Genomic DNA, 22,836 nt, shown 5'->3' with positions numbered 1-22,836 from the left:
ACAATACTTTTATTTTTTAATGAATGTGTATGTATAAAACATTTTATTAAGGAAAAAATGATAGTAAAGTTGTATATCAACGGAAGAGTTGAATTTTATATTTCAATTAACATTTTTTTAAAATGTTTTTAATAAGGACGTTAAGAGTTTAAAACCTTAAATTTGGTTTTTTTCTTTAATAATGTATCAAAAGAATACAAATATCGCCATCAAACTGTTCATGTTCCGCTTTATAATCCATCTGATTTTGACCCATTCGTATCATTTTTTTTCTCTCTCTCTCAACTAGGCCATTTTGCCCATTCGTGATCCTAAAATCATGCATCATGGTGTGTAAAACTGTGATGTTTACACTGTACTGATAACTGAAGCAGTGAAAGAGTAGGGCTGTTTTGATAATGACTATGTCAGAGCATAGCAAGTAGCAACAGTGCAATACTTTTACAGTTTTACTTACCAAAAGAAGACAGATAATCTCTCTATTCCTTTATTCCTTTTCCTTTATCAAAGCACCATTTTTAAAGAAAGACCACAAAAACCAGAAGCTTCTCAATTCATTTTCTTGGTCTGTACTATACTCCCCAAATCAAAGACTGTAACTCCCTCTCTCTCTCTCTCTCTCTCTGAAAAATATCTGACAAAACAGTCATTATAGTTAGAACTTAGATTTAGATTCTCCTCCACATACCACTTTGCTTCACTATCAGTTCTTGAATCCCCCATAGCCAAAAGAAAGAGAGCAAAAGCAAAACACCCACTTGCCAAAAACACTCATTGTATTTCGCAGAGCCAAGTATGGGATTGGGAGGTTGTTTCAAAACCAAGCCAATAAATCCACCTTCATTGGCCTCAATATTTTTCTTGCTCTTTCTCACACTCTCAAATGTTTCCTCAGCAAACCCACCACCAAACCAACCCATCAAAACCATTGTGGTTTTGGTCTTGGAAAACAGGTCCTTTGACCACATGCTTGGGTGGATGAAAAAGGCCATTAACCCATTAATCAATGGAGTCACAGGTGATGAATGCAATCCTTTGTCCACCAATAACACAACCCCAAAAGAAGGGTCCATTTGTTTCACTGATGATGCTGAGTTTGTGGATCCGGATCCCGGTCATTCATTTGAAGCAGTGGAGCAACAGGTATTTGGGTCTAGTTCAATTCCCTCTATGTCTGGTTTTGTACAACAAGCATTGTCCTTGTCACCAAACCTCACAGAAACAGTTATGAAAGGCTTTAGACCTCAATCTGTGCCAGTCTATGAGGCTTTGGTACGAGAATTTGCTGTCTTTGACAGGTGGTTCTCTTCAATTCCTGGTCCAACACAACCCAATAGGTTGTTTGTGTACTCGGCTACTTCTCATGGTTCAATAAGCCATGTTAAGAAACAACTGGCTCTAGGATACCCTCAAAAAACCATCTTTGATTCACTTCATGAGAATGGTATGGACTTTGGAGTTTATTTCCAAAACATACCCACAACTTTTTTTTATAGGAATTTGAGGAAGTTAAAGTACATTTTTAAGTTCCATCAGTTTGATTTGAAATTCAAGAAAGATGCTAGAAATGGTAAGCTTCCAAGCTTGACTGTGATTGAGCCAAGGTACTTTGATCTTAAAGGAATACCTGCAAATGATGACCACCCTTCTCATGATGTGGCTAATGGGCAAAAACTAGTTAAAGAGGTGTATGAGGCATTGAGAGCTAGTCCTCAATGGAATGAGACCCTTCTGGTCATTACCTATGATGAACATGGTGGGTTCTATGATCATGTCAAAACTCCTTATGTTAGTGTTCCTAACCCAGATGGGAACACAGGGCCTGCTCCTTATTTCTTCAAGTTTGATAGGCTTGGTGTTCGTGTGCCAACAATTATGATCTCTCCTTGGATCAAGAAAGGGACTGGTAAGCTCAAATTTTCATGCTTTAACTTTTGTTTAGTTTGTCAATCGGTTAAAAGTCTTTTTGTGTTGAACTGCTGATGTTAGAAATTCTTTGAGATACATAGAATTGTGTTTGGTATTGAATTGCTTTTGAACTATATTACTATATTATAGAATGCTAGCTTTTATGGTTGGTAAGGTTCCAATTCTATTTTGTTATTGCTGAGATAAAGTTGGATTAGGTGGTGCTTAATTTTGGTTAATTTTCCAAATGCTTGTCTTCTGTACACATGTGAGTATTTGGGTTGAAGTCAAATTTATTTTACAAGTTCGAAATTGATTCTTGATTAACACCAGAAAGGGGAGGTTATTAATGATTTGGTTGTTACCTAATGCCTTGGTCCATATTTTCGCCTGAGTGTTTGAAGCTTCAAACTTGAGTTTACATGTTTTGTAGTCTCACTTTCACTTTTTATTGTACTGATCTGCATCTGTTTTCACAGTGATAAGTGGCCCAAAAGGGCCTGCTCCAAACTCTGAGTTCGAGCACTCTTCAATCCCTGCCACCATTAAGAAGATGTTCAACCTCTCCTCTAACTTCTTGACTCACAGGGATGCATGGGCTGGGACATTTGAGCAGGTTGTTGGGGAATTGACCTCTCCTAGAACTGATTGCCCAGGTATCTATCCTACTATTTCAGGCCCATTATAACATTTTGAGATTAATTTCAATGCACTAAAATTTACCTACAGTTCCTTAGGTGCTTTAGGTGTTGTAGCTTAGGTTCCCCAGCTGAATTTGACCATGTAGTTGTATTGGGCAATAAGCTACATGGCTAAGTTTAAGATAACAATGTTTGAACTGCATTATTCAATGCAGCCACATAATTGAATTTAATTGAGGGACCCAAGAATGCAACTAGGGAACTGTACTTGTGTTATTCTTCTTTATTTTAAATGTTTCAAGCTATTTCTAGAAGAAATCTTAGCTATTGTATTATGTATTTATCACAGAGACCCTTCCAGATGTGACACCATTGAGAACCACAGAAGCAAAGGAAGACAGTGGGCTATCAGAGTTTCAGGGTGAGGTAGTTCAACTAGCAGCTGTTCTTAATGGTGACCACTTCTTGAGCAGCTTCCCAGATGAAATGAGCAAGAAGATGAATGTGAAAGAAGCTCATGAGTACGTGAGGGGTGCTGTTTCAAGGTTCATAAGAGCAAGCAAAGAAGCCATCAAGTTAGGTGCAGCTCAGTCTGCCATTGTAGACATGAGATCCTCCCTCACTACCAGATCCTCAATTCATAATTAATCAATTGGAATCTCCTAGATCATATATTTAGAGTCCATGTCTTGCTCAGATATATATCCAGTAAAGTGTCTCTTACTAATTTTGTCTCAGTAAAGTGCAATTAAAACAAGGGGAAGCAAAGCTTTTCTATAGTGATTTGAGTAATTCCCATTGTCTCATTTGCGTTATGTGGTCACGAAGGCAATCTTTTTATATAAAAAAAAAAAAGTAAAGAAATGGTCCCTAAAGCAATTTAAAATAAGAACAGAACAGCTTTATTGACTCCAGCGCTTATATTTTGCTTATTTTGAGAAATCCACCGAAAATAACAATGACAAAAGGGCTTTTAAGTGGTAGGGATCAAGTAAGTTTGAACATGCTGCTTGAATAAAATTCTTTACGAGCTACCCTCTGCAAAATTGAACGCTTCTACGAGAACTCGGGAACCATTCATCTGGGAGATTATACGCTTCTATGAGAACTAGAGAACCATTCAAGCATACATATATTGCCTTTGGATTGATTCTGCAGGTGGCACCAACACAGTTAATTGTGAATATTATAATACCATTTTTTTTTATGGGTAGAAACAGAGGTCTTATTTAATTATAAACAAGGTTCATACATCAACAGCTATAGCTGCCCTTCGGGCACAGTCTATTAACAGTCTATTACTCCCTGGGCTAATCATATCCCTTACATAACACGAATACACAAAAGTAGGGAAGGTTTCATATATAAGCAAAACTTCTTGTTGGTGGTTTCTCCATTTCATGAGACCATCAGTGCACTCATTTGCTTCACAGTATGTGTGGTGCACCTGAACCTCCCGTGCCTATGTCATAAGGTTCCTGCAATCACATAATGAAGGAAACACATCAGAAGGGAAATTAGAGTTCTTATTAGTTAATCAGGCTAAGACTATCATAGAATCAATTTCAAGGTGGATAAATTTAACTCCCAAGCCAACTTAAGCCCCCTAACAAACTGCTCCCAGTTCTGCCACACTATTGGATGTAATGCCCATATTCAAAGAAAAACTTGATATCCATCTCCCAAAGCTATCTCTCAAAAGACCTCCTGCCCCTGCCATTCTTGGATTGCCTATAGAACTGTCATCGGTGTTGAGCTTTATAAATGGTTCAACTGGAGCAGTCCATGTAACTGGTTGATACCCCTTACGTTGCAAGTTAAATCCAAGGGCAAGGATTGCAAGTGTCTTTCACACCAAAAATGACAATTAGCTTATTCAAGTTTGGAAATTAATCTCTTAAAAAAACATGGGGGAAGGGGGTGTTAAGGCGGATTTATATCTGGTGCAATCCCCCACACATATCTTTAACTTTTGTGATCTATGGCTTATATTTAAAGCTAACTTTTTAACTTTTGATCTAAACCATTCAAAAGGTATTGCACCGGATCTAGTTAAGGCTGTCTACTCATCAACTATCTCCTCACAAAATGAAAGCTTTATAGAGTACTACCTTTTTTATTTATTTAAAATTGTGTAGTCCAGTAGTTAGCACTTAGCATGGAGGATTAGGCAGAATTGGGAGACAAAACTTGCAGGGAAATAAATGTGCTAGCCTCTTTGAATTCGCATTCGTGGCACCCAAACACATTGTGTACATCCTACAATATCCATGGCTTCTAACGTGCAAAGCAAGATTCATTCTTAAAAATTGACTCCCATTTTAACGAATTGCAAATAAAAAATAATTAATTTAGTTGGCTTTAATGCAGATAAACTCAATCTTGATGAAATATCCAGGAGAGAGAGAGAGAGAGAGTAGGGATTAGCCTATTAGGGACACCACGTGGCAATTAGAGTAGACATGAGATCCTCCCTCACTACCAGATCCTCAATTCATAATTAATCAATTGGAATCTCCTAGATCATATATTTAGAGTCCATGTCTTGCTCAGATATATATCCAGTAAAGTGTCTCTTACTAATTTTGTCTCAGTAAAGTGCAATTAAAACAAGGGGAAGCAAAGCTTTTCTATAGTGATTTGAGTAATTCCCATTGTCTCATTTGCGTTATGTGGTCATGAAGGCAATCTTTTTATAAAAAAAAATGTAAAGAAATGGTCCCTAAAGCAATTTAAAAATAAGAACAGAACAGCTTCATTGACTCCAGTGCTTATATATTGCTTATTTTGAGAAATCCACCGAAAATAACAATGACAAAAGGGCTTTTAAGTTGTAGGGATCAAGTAAGTTTGAACATGCTGCTTGAATAAAATTCTTTACGAGCCTCTGAAAAATTGAACGCTTCTATGAGAACTCGGGAATTATTCATCTGTTAAATTATACACTTCTATGAGAACTAGGAAACCATTCAAGCATACATATATCGCCTTTGAAGTGATTCTGTAGGTGGCACCAACACAGTTAATTGTGAACATTATAATACCAATTTTTTTTTTTTTTGGGTAGAAACGGAGGTCTTATTTAATTATAAACAAGGTTCATACATTAACAACTATAGCCGCCCTTTGGGCACACTATCTATTACTGCCTAGGCCAATCATATCCCTTACATAACACGAATACACAAAAGTAGGAAAGGTTTCATATATAAGCAAAACTTGTTGGTGGTTTCCCCATTTCATGAGACTATCAGCGCACTCATTTGCTTCACAATATGTGTGGTGCACCTGAACCTCCCATAACTACGCCGTAAGGCTCCTACAATCACATAATAACATAAACACATCAAAAGAGAAATTAGAGTTCTGATTAGTTAACCAGGCTAAGACTATCATAGAATCAATTTTAAGGTGGGTAAATTTAACTCCCAAGTCCCAAGCCAACTTAAGCCCCTAATGAATTGCTCATAGTTCTGCCACATTATTGCATGTAATGCTCAGATTCAAAGAAAAACCTGATATCCATCTCTCAAAACTATCTCTCAAAAGACCTCCTACCCTTGCCATTCTTGGATTGCCTATAAAACTGCCATCCGTGTTGAGCTTTATAATGGTTCAGCTAGAGCAGTCCATGTAATTGGTTGATACACCTTATGTTGCAAGTTAAATGCAAGGGCAAGGAATGCAAGTGTCTTTCACACCAAAAATGACAAGTAGCTGATTCAAGTTTGGAAATTAATCTCTTTAAAAAACACGGGGGAAGGAGGTGTTAAGGCAGATTTATAACCAGTGCAATCCCTCACACATATATTTAACTTTTGTGATCTATGGGTTATATTGAAAGCTAACTTTTTAACTTTTGATCTAAATCGTTCAAAAGGTATTGCACAAGATCCAGTTAAGGCTATCTACTCATCGACTATCTCCTCACAAAATGAAAGCTTTATAGAATACTACCTTTTTTATTTATTTAAAATTGTGTAGTCCAAATAGTTAGCACTTAGCATGGAGGATTAGGAGAAGTTATTACATGTTCCGGTTGCATGTTACTTCTCTCTCACAAGAGGGTGGACCCTACAAGTGTCGGGTCCACCCCCTTGAGAGAGAGAAGTAACATTGTGAGGTCTACCCCCTTGTGAGAGAGAAGTAACATGCAACCGGAATATGGTGAAATTTTTCGGAGGATTAGGCAGAATTGGGAGACAAAACTTGCAGGGAAATAAATGTGCTAGCCTCTTTGAATTCGCATTTGTGGCACCCAAACACATTGTGTACATCCTACAATATCCACGTCTTCTAATGTGCAAAGCAAGATTCATTCTTAAAAATTGACTCCCATTTTAACGAATTGCAAATAAAAAATAATTAATTTAGCTGGCTTTAATGCAGATATACTCAATCTTGATGAAATATCCAGGAGAGAGAGAGAGAGAGATAGGGATTAGGGACACCACGAAGCAATTGGCCGCAGCCGCCCATGCAAATCAGAATAGCATAAATCAATGTCCTAAGTCCTAACAGCATTGCCACTCTCATGTAGCTCTGTGGCTACAGAGCTGGCCACAAAATGATACAATGCCAACGCTAACCACTTGCTTAGGGCCTGTTTGTTACTATTTTTTAAACAACAGTTTTTAATGTTTAAACAACATTACACGTATTTTCACACTTTTATCCACATGTATTTCCAAAAAATATAAACAACGTTACTGAAAATCTCTTACCAAATAGGCCCTTATTCACGCAAAACATATTGGTGCACATGTTTATGTAGTTTTCAGAAGCTGCTGTCTTGAGGAATAGATCAACCAGACTGTTGCATAATGGAGCCAGACGAGATCAGATCCCCAAATTGCAGTTCTTATGGCTCAAACTCCAGAAACTTATACATCAAATTGCGCAATAAAATCTAGCTGATGTCATTTCGTACATAAATTGAATGAAAAATCTCATCACATTAATGACTACCAAGCATAAACTAGACTACTCAAATCCAATCCTTTACAGCAAAATTAGGATATACAAAATCCTTCACTTCACTATTTCTCATTCAAAACTTCTCTGAAATGATCCTATTCCTATGTGAAACCTGATCATCCTCCTTTTAACTTCTAAAATGAATATATCTCTAAGTTCAACAGAAAGAGAAAGAAAGTCAGGATGGACGCATCATCATCTCATGTGGAAATATGGGCTAAGTCTATTCTTAGGCGGCACCATTATTTAAGATGAAGATATCTATCCTGAACTTCAGACAGCACAAGGACTTTGCCATGTAGATATGTCAGTAATAAGATCTCGTAGCTGATCTATAAGAACCTTGAGATAGTTGTTCTTGTTTGCAAGCTCCTACAATCAGGAACACAAGTAAAAACAGAGTAAGAGAAGATGAGCTCTCAACAGGTTAACAATTTCAGAAGAAGCATGGACCCACTACTGTGAGATGCTGATTTCCTAAAATACTCATTATTTGAAGCATGCACCCATCCCAGCCCCATAAAGGACAAATGTCCAACCACCATTCTAAGAAAGGAAATTCGATACAACATAGCCTTAAAACCATAAGATTTCACCAATATAAGAATACAACTCAAAGAAAACTACCTTTCTTAGATTAGAGGCTCTCTCTTCTAACTTCTCAATGTCAGCCTCTGGGGATAGCGGGCCACCTGGAGTTGAGTCCATTTCAAATGCTTTTGACTATTTCAACATGACTAAAATTGAGTTAGCTCGAGTTAAAAGTTGCACAAAGCAAACTCTACATTTCTATTGCTTCCAAAACATCTCATTTTGTAGGAAAATAACTACAGGATATGATTTATTAAATTTATTAACAAGAAACAAAATTAACCGTGGAAAGACAGTGGCAGTAATTCAGCAATGGCCATACTTAGTTTGCTTACTCTTATCATTCAAACAATTTAGGATTTCAAAAGAAAAACACTCCAGTCAAAGTGGAAAAAACATAGCTTCTCACTACAGTTAAACTTGAAACCACTCTCTCATTCATTGTATAATCCAGTCCTATGATTTCGAGGTGTTCTGCATTTCCCACCTCCTCTACAAGTGATTTCTTCTTTTGCCTTTTATAATTAATTTGTGCCAAAGTTTTAGCAGAATAATCAACAATCAACCCCCACGCCCCAACTCAAACCAACCTATAAAAATTATTATTTGTCTAATATCTTATTAGAAATCTAGCAAGTTATGTCTATTATATACATTATCAAAACAATAATATTTTTACCCCTATAATTGATCCCAATCTCCCAAAACGTTTATCACATATTACCTAAAAATTGACCTTATAATTCTAATCAAATTTCCCTGCAAGACAAACTATAAAAAATCAAAATTTATCAACCAAATGCTTGCAACAAAACCAAGCTGTGAAACAACCAAAGGCTCACAACAAAACCAAGTTGTGAAACAACCAAAGGCTCACAACAAAACCAAATGGCAAAACAGTGAGATAGGGTTTTGAGCTTTTAATCTTCTCAGTGCAGTTATATCCTCACATTAAACTTACTCATAAAATTTTACAGCAAACAAAAATTATCAACCAAGGGCTCACAACAAAAGCCAATTAGCAAGACAGCAAGTTCAAAGTATACATCTAGCAAAATATACATCTAGCAAAATTTCAAATAACCAAAATTGTCAAACAAAAGCTCACAACAAAAACCAATTAGCGAAACAGCAAGTTCAAAGTTTTGAACTTTTCTCCTTTTGAGACCTAGCCATTTTCCTCAAATTAAACTTACTAATAAAATTTCCCAGCAAAGCAAAACCTCAAAAACCAAAATTATCAACCAAAGGCTCACAACAAAAACCAGTTAGCTAAACAGCAAGTTTGAAGTTCTGAACTTTTGTCCTTCTGAGACCTAGCTATTTTCCTCACATTAAACTTACTAATAAAATTTCCCAGCAATCAAAGCCTTGAAAACCAAAATGAACAACCAAAGGCTCACAACAATAAACAATTAGCAAAACAGTGAGCTAAAGTTTTGAACTTTCAACTTCTAAAACCTATTTCTTTCACATTATACCTCTAATAACATTTCCAATCTTAACAAAACCTCAGAAAGCAAAATTGCAAAAAGCTCACAATTCACAACAAAACAAAAACCAAAATTATCAACCAAAGGCTCACAACAACAACAACAACAACCAATTAGCCAAACACTAAGCTAAGAATTTGAACTTTCAAATTCTAAAAGCTATTTCTTTCACATTGTACCACTAATAACATTTCCAATCTTAACAAAACCTCAAAAAACCAAAATTGCAAAACGCTCACAACAAAATAAAAACCAAATAGAGAAACATTGAGTTAAAATTTTGAACTTTCAACTTCTAACAGCTATTTTTCTTTCACATTACAAACCTCCATTGACATTTTGTAAGCAAAACAAAAACTCAAATACCAAAATTGCAAAAAGATCACAGTGATTCACAACAAAACAAAAAAACAAAATAATCAACCAAATCAAATGCTCACAACAACCAATTAGTTAAACACTGAGCTAAAATTTTGAACTTTCAAATTCTAAAACCTATTTCTTTCACATTGATTAAACCAAATCAGCAAAACAGTGAGCTAGGGATTTGGAAAGAGTTTTTTTCACCTTGTGCGAGTTCGGAATCGCGGCGATAATCGCACGGAGCGAGTTCACCGAGTTCTTGTACCGAATCCGAGCCTCTTCGAGAGCTCCTCCACTTCCGCCGCCGCCAATCTCGCCGTGATGCGCGGAACTATCGGAAGAAGTCACGTCGCCGTTAAGGACGACGCCGTTTGAGGAATGAGAAGAAGGACCGTTCGTGGTAGTAATAGAAGAAGAAATAGTGGCGGTGGACCACAAGGAAGGGTTGCAGAGCTCGTCGTTCATGGAGGTGAGGATTTGGAAAGCGAACTCTATGGTTTCTTCCAGAACCTTCTGGCCATCCATGGCCAGATCTTGTGTGCTCTTAGAGCTCGTTATCGCGGTCGCTGTTTTGTCTTCCATCTGAGTTGAGAGGATCTGTTTGGTTGCCGAGAAAGTTTCGCGAGCATAAAGAAATAGTTTGTGCTTGTTTCCGAGAAAGAAAAGGAAAAAGTTTCCTGCGTTTTTTTCTCAGCTCCCAAACTGAGAATTGTATGAAATAAAAAATAAATAAATAAACGTCGACAGCAGGGTTCGAACCTGCGCGGGCGAAGCCCAACAGATTTCAAGTCTGTCTCCTTAACCACTCGGACATATCGACGTTGATGCCTTAAGATCGTACGCCATTTATCAGTAGTGATGGAAGCACAAACATAAAACTCAATTGAAATAAAATAAAGTTTCTCAAAAATGAAACAATTTTCATACTCATTTGAATCTTTAGATTTAATGAAAAAAAGTGATGTGTGTTCATCTTTGTTAATGACACGACATTTTTCATAGTCTTAAATAGTGGATAATCACTTTTATATGAATTTGTTATTATTTACACTTCTTAATTTTTATTATTTACAACCGAGCGCTTTAATGGGTGTGGAAAAAGCTGTTATTTTTTCCTAGCACAGTAGAATTTGGCGGAAATTTTTTGTTTGTTTTGTATCTCCTATTTTTGATGCTACATATGAACAACACAATGTAAGAAGAAATTGATAAATGTAGGTTTTGTGTTTGTGGAAGAGCTGTTATATGACATTTGAAAATATTATCTATGTATAGTTTTAGACTTATTAGTCATATGAATGTAACTCTAAACCAACTTTGAGCCAAACTTTGTCCATGTTTGATACTTTCCTCCAACACGGTATTATGTTTGCTTGTGTAAATGAGTTTGTATCAATCAAGTCTTTCATAAGTAACTTAATTGCATCTCTTATGAAGAGAATTTGCATCCAAATCTCACTCTTACACTTGATTAAGAGGCTAAATGGATTTATTTAAAGTTTCTAAACTAAATTTATACAATATTTAAAAGTTAAAGCTTAATATTTATTGTTACCACGCTCTTATTAAGTCCTATTACATAATACTTCAGTTCATTTCAGTTCAATGCTCCACTTCGGACCATTTAAGTCCATTACAAACCATTTTGATCCATTTTGTCCACTTTGGTTATATTCGGTCCATTTGATCCCTTTTGATGGAAGCTTAAACGTTTTTTTTTTTATCTCAGACCACTCATCTTGCGAACAACACAATTGGCTAATGTTTCCATGTTAAATCCAACTCATTGATAATTTAGCCCTTCTCTTATTGCATTTATTTATTGTTTGTCTCTTCCTCTCCCAAAAATTACAACCCACTAATTGAATTCAACTATGAACCATTCCTCACGTTTCTTTTTCTTCTTAGCCGCATTTAGAAATTGTTTAACTTTTAAAAAAAATAACAGTAACATTTAAAAAATAAAGTATATATTATATCACATCTCTCAAAATAGTTATATATTTTCATGCATCACGTGTATATACTAGTTATTATAAATCAAATCACAAAGAGCATAAATTATAATTTAACCCCCACTCCAGCATTGTCGTACATAACTATCGCCCTTCCTCTAAAATAAAGTAAAGAAAACGGCACCGTTCTCGAAGGACATAAAATAAAACCGAAATGGCTGGTGTTTTGAAAGGATAACAGACTTTCACAATCATGAATTTGATTGGTCATCTTCTCCCTCCACTTCCTTCAACTTCTTCCAAGCCTTCAACCACCACCAAGACCTCTCTTTGCCTTCAAATCCCAGAAACCACTTCACTAAATCCAAACCCAAAGCCCATTCTTCTCTCAAAGCTACTATCTTTAGCTCTAGCTGCAACTTTAAGCTCCCCATTACCTTCTCTGGCAATCCCTTCTCTCAACGCTCAGTCCTTTCAACTCCCTCCTAGTCCCACCACTCCATTCTCTGAGTCCAAGACTTTGGAGACTGGACTCGAAAATGGGTACGTGTTGAAATTCATTTTTCTTTAATGGGCATTGCTCTTTTTGTTGAATATATATTTTTATAGGTAGTTACCATCGGATTTTCATCTATGGCTATATTTGGATACTATGTTGTGCATTTATGTGTAAAGGGTCTTGCTTTTCTTGTTCACTTATAATATGATAATGTTAATATTCCATATGTCATACGTGTCTAACTTTGTATTTTTAAGAATTTGCCAATAGGATCAGAAAAATGGCTTACACAGATTTTCATTTTTTATATTCAATGACTCTGCCCTTTTTTGCGTTAGTAGTTAAAATATGACCCTTATGTGTTCAAATTTCATGGTTTGCTGTCAACCATTTGAGAAAATGTTATGTTCTTGCAGGAAAATCAGACCTTGCCCATCAACAAATCCGGGCTGTGTATCGACAAATCCGAAATCCTCATCATTTGCATTCCCTTGGACAATACCTGAAAATTCCACGGACAATGCAATTCAGGTTCTAAAGATATATGCATTCACTTATAGGAATTTTTATTTCTTTTGGATAAATCTTTAATATTCTCAAAAAGTAAAACATTTACAGCCTGGACACTCAAACTAAAACAATTGCATAAACAAAGAATCCTTACATATTTACAAGCCCAGAGCACACCATAGCTTATAAGACACCTGATCCTCATGAATTCTAAACAGCAGACTTTTTAAGTGAGTCCTTACTAATGACAGAGAAGGGTACTTCCCATTTACAACACAACTCTGTATTAAGAATAGAATTCCTAATGATGTGTAACATGCTGTCTAAAGATGTGCCTTGACATGAATTCTGGCATTCCTTTGAAGCCAGACATGATAAATGGCTGCTCCCAAGGTTATTTTGCAGCATACAGCTCTAAAGTTTTACTTCTCAATCACCTCAAACCACATTCCATGATTTTCTTCCATCTCAATTTCAGATTGATTACAAGAAAGTAGACAGAAGAATCTCATTACCTCCAAATTCTTCTAAGAGAATTTAAGTAACAAGTGGTTTCTGCTCTTAACTTCATTTGTGCAGACAATAGAGGCTGAGTCCCCTATAAACTCCTACTCTTTCAATCTGTCCTGGGGTTATCATGCAACAAGGCTACCCAAATAGATCCTGCTTGTGCAAATAAGTTCCAGATATGTTTCAAGATAGATGCTTTATTCCAATACTTGATTCTTTTGAGACCTAGACCACCTGATATTTAGGTACACATACCATTTCCTAAGAAACTTTACTACCATCAGTAGAGTTGTCCTGTCCTTGCCACAAAAACCTATTAAGATTATTCTCAATAGCAGTGACCTTTTTTAGGTAGAATGAAGATACCTACTCAGAAAACTTGATCACTGAACATGACCGATTGAATAAGTTGCAGTCTCCCTGCAAAGGAATGGTGTTTTGCTGTTCAGGCATTAATCTTTGTTGTAATCTTTTCAATCAAGACCTTGCAATCTTGAAAACTCAATCTTCCATAAAAGGGACTCTCAAGTATATGACAGGGAGTTTTTCTTCTTTAAATTGAAGAGTGCTAATTATGTGCTGCTTCAAATGAGAAGGCTATAACGGCAGAATACATCTCACCCGTCTCAGCATTTGTAGCGAGGCCAGATAAGCCCTTAAACTCCTCAAGCACATATTTAATTAAGAGAATTGAAGGCTGATTAGCATATGAGAATACCCTTAAATCATAAGCAAAATAGAGGCAAGTCAATTGTGGGCTTTGGCAATTTGGATGAAACTTGAAAGCTTGGAACTCCTGAACTTTTGACTGCAATAGCTTAATACATACCTCCATCACTAGGACAAATAAGTAAGGAGATAATGGATCTCCTGTCTTATTCCCTTCATTCCTTTAAAAAAAAAATCAACCAAGTTATCATTGAGGACAATAGAAATCTTTGGAGTGGTAATGCACCCAATCAATGTATTTCTTAGAGATACTTACAGTAACCAGGCATTGTAAAGTGAGCCCCATTCAACTGAGCCGTATGCTCTAATGAGATCTACTTTATTAGTGCATCCAGCTTTCCCTTTATCTTTATGATAGTTTTGTACTATTTCTTGTGCCAATAGGATCTTTTCAGAGATACTTCTTCCTTGAATGAATGCTTTCTGATTCTTACTAGTTAACCCAGTCAAACATTGCTTCAATCTATTACCCAGGAATTTTGGTATGACATTTGTAAATGACATTATAACATGATATTGGCCTAACCTCTCCTATTATTGATGAATTTGTTACTTTAGGGACTAAACTAATTATTGTATCATTTATCTCTCATAAAAGTCTACTTAATTCAAAGAGAGATGGAATTGCCTTAATCACATCATCTTTCACGATTGACCAGGCTTTTTTCAATAAAGTAGGATGTAAATCCATCTGGACCAAGTGATTTGTCCCCAGCCTGAGAAAATAAAGTTCACTGGATCTCCAATTCTGTCATATCATTCTGTAAAATCTCCTTCTGAGCATCAGAGATTTGATCCCTCAGAACTTGGTTGATTCTATTGATCTGCTTTTCAGTAATGCACTTCTCAGACAAACCCAACAAGTGCTGATAAAACTCCACAGCCGTAATTTTAAGTTGATCCAAGTTCTCCACTTTATTCCCTTCTGAATCATGCAAAACTTGATAAAGTTCCTTGCATTTCTTTTTTTCACCACCTTGTGAAAACATGCAGTATCTTGATTCCCTAGGTTTAACCACTTGTTTTTTGTTTTTTGCTTCATAAAAGCCTTTTCAGTATTTCTCATTGATATATACTCATGCAAACTCTCCTCTTAAAGCATCAGAGCTGGATTACCAGGATTCTGCCGCAAGCCTTTCTGAACAGTCTCTAGGCTCAACCATGGTTGCTTTACTTTTTGAGAGATCCTCCCCTAAATATCTTTGTTAACCTTTTTTAATATTGTCTTCACAGATTTCAGCATCACATACCATCTTTACATAGGGGTGACTTGTACTTCTGTATCCTGTGCATTTTTTAATCCACACCAGAAAATCCTTGTGGTCAGTCCAATAATTGAAGAATTTAAAAGGTATTGGGACCAAAGTTTTTGTTACCACTCATGGAGATTAGAGCTGGCAAATGATCATATACTCCTGGAAATAGAAAATCCACAGTAGCTTGACCAAAGGAAGCAAACCATGTCATACTCCCAATAACCCTATCTAACTTTCTGACTACATAACTCCTTTATTCTTTCTTGTTGCTCCATGTATAGATACAACCAATGGAAGGGTAGTACACTACCTCAATATCATAGAGGCACTGACCAAATTTCAAATTCACCAAAACACTTAATAGGCATTTTAAATTTAATATTCCAATATTGCATGAACTGAAACTTGCTTGGGTGAAAATATCTTTGCTTACAAATTCTTTTTCATTTTGAGATACAGCTGTACGTGACTTGAAGCTTTCATTGTTCTAAATCTTTTGCAGAAATTGCAAGAAGCAATCCTAAAGACACAGAAAAATGCAAAAATTCAGGTTGTTGAAGATACACCAAATGGTAACTAGACTGAGCTCAACCAAAATAAATGGTTTCACTCATAACAAATTGATGCATTCAAACTAAGGTTTAAAATAGGGAGGGGAAGAGGAATTATGAATCAGTCCAGCCTTCTTTCATTCCTGTTTGCATGTATTCAAAGACACCCACATACATCGAACAAGTTGATTTCTAAGTGGTATGAATAGTAGATATTATATTTTAAGCAAGAGCCAATAGACATTAAGCAGAAAAGGATTGTTTTAAAAGTTTAGGCCTTTCCTATCCTATTTCTACATGTACTCATACACCCACATTGACTCACATAAGAGATTTGCATTTGTAGTGTTATGAACAGTATCAATCATAATCAATCCAGGGCCATTAGATGAGGATGAGAAGATAGATTCAACCAGTTTGGGCCTTCATTGTTATTATTTTTTTAAATTCACTCACCCTACGGAGTAGCACCCCTAGGATTTTCACAAATAGTGTTACTTATGTTCAAACCATGAGCATTATATGGGGAGTTGGGGTTAAATTTCATGGCCTTTTCTATTCTTATTTTTAAAACTCTTCTCTCCTACCTAAAAATACTAGTAGAATTATTCAAGTGGCAGAAGGGGGAGGGGTTATTTTCTTTTTTATCCCCCCTCCCCAATCATTTTAGTTCTTTGCTTCTTTTGTGAGGCACTACTGATAATAAGGTTAAACACAGGCCAATATTTACAAGCTGAGGTTGATGATGGAGGGTTTGGTCGGGATGTGCTGGAGTTTTTGGTGAAAGGGGATGTAGTTGCATATAGATCTATAGCCACCAAAGTAACGTACGTGTACCCCTTCACAACGGCTTTAGGGGATTCAAAGGGACAAGAAGAAAGAATGAAGAAGATTGTAGATCAACTGGGCTGGTATGCTCCAAGTTTTGATACCATGGATTAGTATCATTCCTCAATACAAGTAACAAGTACTTTCAGTACAAGACCATGTTTATTCTAATTTATTCATTGGAGTATTGTTAATTTCATCTCTTAGTACTGGTCATTTCCGTCGGATATGATAGCAGAGGATGCAGTTTTTCTAGTGTATTTGCTAGTCATATTTCTACATGAAGCTTTTTGATTAGTCATGTTTCACAATGGTATATTCTTAATTTCAAGGGGAAGAAAAGCACAAAGAGGCTTCTAGAAAAGCATGAAGCAATTTTTGGTAAGTTGAATTGCCTTGCATGCTCAAGTGTATATACATTGTTAATAAGTCATGCTAGAGTTTCTTGTCATAGTTCATGGCAATAGTCGAATGGAAATATTGAGTTGATTATGCCTTATGTTAGTGAGTGTCTAGGAAATAGGTCCAAGAGATTTTATGAAAAGGATAATAGTATATACCATTGAGAAGCAGTTATTTAAGAAAGATCTGGTTATTATGTCTCATTTTACTTATTGTTGTCTGTTTGATAGTCAGACTCTTGGGTTCTATTATAATGTTTCTTGCCAACTTCTGGTTTCACTCAGTGGAGGCAATGGGATCTAGCTCCATGTTTTGTAGAATCTTGTACTGATACAATTTCAACTCTTGCCTGGGTCCATGTGTTTGCTTCTTGTTTCCTGTTTTAACATTTTTTAAGCATCAACATTTTCATAATTCTATTTCACATAAAAATCCTTAACTGAAGCCATGTTGACATATGTGCATTAGAAAATATTTGGGTCTAGTTGCCTAATTGATGTAGCATAATAGCATATGTGTTTGAGATTATTCACGAAATCCTGCAATTAGTACATGGAAAAAGTAAGTGTAGATTCATGAGGCTTTTGGCTTGAGGGGGAGCAACCTGAAGGGATGCAATAATCATATTAGGTAGATGCGTCAAAGTGAAAGAGATTGATAACTTTGTTATAAGTGTGATTAATATATTTTTTTTTTTTGCAAAATAGTTGAAATCTTGGCAATCTTCTTCACTAGAAAACTGAACTTTGACTATGCTGTAGTAGTAGCGTACCTAAATACGTTTCTATTTTCCTGCTTGTATGGTTTACTTCTATAAAGGGAAATCATAGGCAAAGGTAGATCCAGTAATTTAGTTTGGAGATAATTTTCTAGTTAAAGACTTTTTCTTTTATTAGTAGGTACACACTACACAGTGGAGAGGTGGGAAGTCAAAATCACTTGCGTGAAACCTGATCTTAAATTTCATGCAAAACTTGAGATGAAAATGATCATATTGATTTGGAAAAAATCATGAATGATGATAACTTGGAAGGAAGATACAAAGTTTAGGAATTGCCTCAAATTTATAATTTGACATGATATGAGTTTTCTTGAAGTGAAACGAAAGTCTGTGCCTTGTTAAAAAAATAATTTTGTATCTCTTGTCAATAAAAGAAGGTATTCCAAGTCTACCAAAAAATAGGAATTGAAGTCTTATATATAGATGGTGCTGCAAAGAGTTTTGTAGGTTTTAGCGGGCCGGCTGAATAGTAAAAGCAATAGATGTAGTTGCCTAAGGTCCCAATGAAAAAAAAAAAAAGCCCCCAAATTTTAACCAATAGTGTTATTTATAATCAATAAACAAAATAATATTTTTTTATCAAATGAAAAAAAAAATGTTACGTCCACAATATTTTTCACAACATTTTTACAACAAATGTTAAATAATAGGTTGTTACAACCTGTTATTGATGGCAAAAAATAATAATTATAGTGGTGTTTTCAAATAGAAAACAAGAAGTAACTTAAAACCTAAAATTTGTTATGAAAAATATTGTGAATGTTACACTTCTAAAAAATAAAATAATAATAAGAGTTGAGTTAGCAAATTTTTACTAGTTTTCATCTTGGTCTACCATTAACCCCACTCTTTTACTTACCATTATCAATCTACCACATCAACAAGTGTGAAAAATTTTGTCAAATTTTTTGTGTCTATAAAATTTTTAAAAAAGAAAAAATTCTACGTTATTCATGTTAATTAGTAGTAATTTTGCATTTAAAACAATATAATCAATTTTTACCTTAGACCCTTAAATGCATCATGCCGCCCCTTGGTTTTAGTCCAAGAGATCTTCCTACATGGGAAAGGAGAATATTCTCATTTTTAAAAAAGAACATGGTGTGATAGGTTTTTGAACGTATTTGTGTTTTTGTGAATATTGTTTATGAGACGTGTTAGTTTGAGATTTGGCGAAAGTGATTGTAATTCATATCATTGACAATAGATTTTGATGGCTGTTAGTAGTAAATGTAGGCATGGAAGCTACAATAAATATTGTTACTTTGTGAGTGATGTTTTTATTTCTTATTTATATGAAAAGCTCCCAAATTAGAAATAAATAAATTGGTATCAAATCAAAGCCTCCTCTTCCTCAAGATAATATAATTTTTTGCTGAGACCACAAGATAATATAATAGATACTCTAGCAGAAGTAAGTTGAGAAGTAGTTACGTACAAAACTTTGATATATTTATGTCAAAATGATTGTGACATATGACATTTACCTACCCAAAGAAAAAAGGACAATATATGCACGTGTTTAAGTAAGTAATAAGAAGACAATTTGGATGGTCCTGTAAAAGTAGTTGGACATGTGATGTTTTCATGACATTGAATAGGTAGCCCAAGTGATCTGATGGCTATTTTCTTTGACTTATAGTAATCAAAGTTTTCAATGTCAGAAATTCACAATAAAAAACCTGGTCAAAATTGTTATATTTAGAGCAGATATGAATTACTCATTTACTTGTTATTGCCAAATTGAAAACTCATCCAAAAACAGCTTGGTGAATAGTTTTATTTTTTTGGTTGAAATTTATTCATTGTAAATTGGTCTTCATGAGAGAACAATAGCATGCTTATATAAATTACTAAAACCAAATCCTAATCCTAATTGATTTGGGTGAAAGCTCAATTATTGAGTTATGAAAATTAATGGTCAATACTCAATACCTAATCACATTACAAAAACAAGATGAATATCCAGTAATGCACATAGTGTTTCAATGGTCTATATCTAATGATAATCCAATGATTGACATAAGAAGGAAACTTTATAAAAGAATGAAATAAAAATAGGCAACAGGGTCTGCATGGTTCTGATCATGCTTTACATATTAAACATATCAAATCTTCAAAGTATTGTTGTCTAGCTCTTGCGTGTTAAAACTGATATAGTGATGCACAAAATTTCTAGCTGGCAGGTATATAAATGTTGATTATTCTTTTAAATTTAGATAAGTCAACAGGCTGAGGCATCACAATTCACACATTCACATCAATTAAGCTGTCCACGTGAACAAATTTTCTAGCTTGTAATTCAATTATATTAAATTCTTGATTAACTTAGCTTACCCCCAAACATAAATTTATTAATGTCTTAATGTCTTGATCTAATAACAAAACAATCATTATGAAACATATCCCAAAAATTATATATATATATATATATATAAAGAAAATTCTTCTAGTTTAACATAAGTATTACAAATTTTCATACTTTGCTATTACAATTATATCCAGAAGTATTATATAGCTGTTCAATAATAAACTTAATAAAAAATGGACCACCATGTGATGCTAGTTGTTAAGCCATAAATTGGTTTATATTTTTCATTTTCTTTCTCTTTTCAAATAATTAATTAATGTCATCCAACTTATCCAAGTATCCTATGAAGAATGGGATTCATCAATGAGAGTGCAACACCCAGATCCTTCAAGCTCAAAAGATTGATTTAATGGGGATTGAGTGTCTAGAAGTTATAAACTTCTCAATCTTTTCGTCACTAATCTATGTGAGAATGTGGTGGGATTAGCAATTCATCCTCTAATTAATGATAGAGAGGCTGTTTATGGATAAACTACTGTTTTTAAAACAAATTATTACACATCAAACAATTTTTTTTTTCTATTAAATTTTTTGGCATTAAAAATACAAATTCTACATGTAATCCAACAATTTTGTATTAAAATTTATCAAAGCACTTCAGAATATACTTTTCTTTTTTTGCCAAATATATTGTTTTGCAAAAAAAAATTACTGAAAAGTCTCTCCCAAGTTCCAAATAAAACTCAAGTTTACCAAACTCAAATTCTAAACTCATATTTGACTTAATTTTGGAACTTATTTAACTATGGAGATATGTTAAAAAATGTCCCAAGGACATTGGTTTAGGAACTATATTTAGAAATATTTTATGAAAAAATGATAAAATAATAAATTTAATCGATAGTTTTTTATATTTCCCCATAAAAATGATGTTAAATTTTTTTTAATATGATTTATTAACAACTGCTTTATAGGCATCTGTTAACATAATTCTTAATTATGTATCACTTTTTTTTTTGTTGCTATAATGCTTAAAACTTGAGTTTGGTAAACTCGAGTTTTACTGGAAAGTTTGATTACTATGTCCTCTATCCCAGATTCAGAAAGCAAAAAACTCCATCCCTTTCCCCATGCGGAGAAAATCATGATCAAAACCAACAAAACCAGAAACTACCATTAGTTCCAAGTTTAGCAAACCCGAGTTCCAAAAAGGTTACATAATAAATAAGTTTGGGTGGAGGCTTCTCAACAAATTTTTTTTTAAAAAAAAAAACAGATTATTTGTGTGTATATATATATATATATATATAGAGAGAGAGAGAGAGAGAGTTCTCCTTCTGTTTTTTTTCCTTATTTTTTGGTGATGCAAAACATATATGAGCTTCACAAGATGTTGAAACATGAATGCACTTATGAATTATCATGAGATACAAACTGAAAAAGGTGCTCATTTTACACGGATAAGAAAAAAAATGTCTCTAAAAATCAAGAGACAAGTTGGTCTTATAAAGTAGCAATGTACTTGGATTATATATGATATATCATTTTTTTTTTTTTTGTGGTAATCAGGAAATTCATTAGAAACTAAGAAGAAAAGATAACATCAGAACATGGTCTGTTATAATACAGACCACTACTATCCGACTGCATAAAAGGTAAGATGTCCACAAGTGGAGCATCATACAACACAAAGTCCCTATCCTGATTGGTCTCTATCCTAGCTAAAAAATCAGTACAACTATTAACTTCACGATAACAGTGACAGATCCGAACTTGAGTTGGCTGAGATAACATTTGCCTGCAGTCATCAACTAGTGGGACGACAGCATTGTTGGAATAAGAAGAATTAGACAGAAGCTCAACCACTGCTTTAGCATATATGATAAGTGTAGTATCTAAGATCAAATGTGATATATCATATATATGGTCCCATACTCCCATTACATATTCTAATTTTTTTTAAATGAGATCTATCTTCTACCTTTTATTCAAAAATAAAAAGGGGTGATTTAACACGTAGGGCCATTGACTAATAGAAATATATATAATTGTTGGGCCTCTGCATTATCAACTGGGATTATCATATATATATATATATATATATATATATATATATATATATATATATATATATATATATATATATAGTGTTGAGAAATCATATATAATATGATATATGGCACTATGACCTTAAAGAAAAAAAAGGGTCATCCAAGAAAATGGCCAAACTAAGAGTGAATGCAAAGAGACAAAAGACACTAATAATTAATCACAGTGCATGCCTCTTTATTAAGATATTCATTAAACAACACGTTTTCAAGTTTATTTTCTTGACATGATCGACAACAATTTAGTACTTAATTGAAAAGTTGTCATTTGCTTCTGATTCTGGTGTCTTTTTTTATCTGGACATGCATGTGACTCGGACACAGCTGCTTACATTATCTTTTATTGGCAATCTAAAGAGTTTTTTTTTTTTTTGGGGTTAATTAATCTAAAAGAGTTTTCTGAATTTTGATTTACTCAATTTT

General features: G+C 34.5%; 3 protein-coding genes and 1 non-coding gene across 4 annotated transcripts; 2 read left to right on the top strand and 2 right to left on the bottom strand.

Moving 5' to 3' along the window:
* Positions 1-520: 520 nt before the first annotated feature.
* LOC142631839 (non-specific phospholipase C6) lies at positions 521-3,364 on the top strand. Its single transcript, XM_075806163.1, has 3 exons — positions 521-1,906; positions 2,388-2,564; positions 2,899-3,364. The coding sequence occupies exons 1-3, from the start codon at positions 796-798 to the stop codon at positions 3,195-3,197; spliced, it is 1,587 nt and encodes a 528-aa protein (XP_075662278.1). The 5' UTR covers positions 521-795; the 3' UTR covers positions 3,198-3,364.
* A 4,049-nt stretch (positions 3,365-7,413) lies between these two features.
* Positions 7,414-10,743, bottom strand: LOC142630647 (mediator of RNA polymerase II transcription subunit 30). The gene is made up of 3 exons (XM_075804672.1): positions 10,178-10,743; positions 8,154-8,249; positions 7,414-7,898 (listed from the first exon to the last, which is right to left on the bottom strand). Exons 1-3 carry the CDS (start codon positions 10,553-10,555, stop codon positions 7,800-7,802), a joined length of 573 nt encoding a protein of 190 aa, XP_075660787.1. The 5' UTR covers positions 10,556-10,743; the 3' UTR covers positions 7,414-7,799.
* Positions 10,712-10,793, bottom strand: TRNAS-UGA (transfer RNA serine (anticodon UGA)). Its single transcript has one exon. It is a non-coding gene; the product is annotated as a tRNA-Ser (tRNA).
* Positions 10,794-12,138: 1,345 nt separating this feature from the next.
* Positions 12,139-17,108, top strand: LOC142630930 (thylakoid lumenal 17.9 kDa protein, chloroplastic). Its single transcript, XM_075804996.1, has 4 exons — positions 12,139-12,471; positions 12,844-12,958; positions 15,935-16,004; positions 16,702-17,108. Exons 1-4 carry the CDS (start codon positions 12,182-12,184, stop codon positions 16,923-16,925), a joined length of 699 nt encoding a protein of 232 aa, XP_075661111.1. The 5' UTR covers positions 12,139-12,181; the 3' UTR covers positions 16,926-17,108.
* The last annotated feature ends 5,728 nt before the right edge of the window (positions 17,109-22,836 follow it).

This window comes from Castanea sativa, chromosome 4, assembly GCF_040712315.1.
Source record: "Castanea sativa cultivar Marrone di Chiusa Pesio chromosome 4, ASM4071231v1".
In the NCBI taxonomy this organism is placed as follows: domain Eukaryota; kingdom Viridiplantae; phylum Streptophyta; class Magnoliopsida; order Fagales; family Fagaceae; genus Castanea; species Castanea sativa.
Note: the sequence above shows the minus strand (reverse complement) of the source record. Positions and strands in the feature narration are given on the sequence as shown.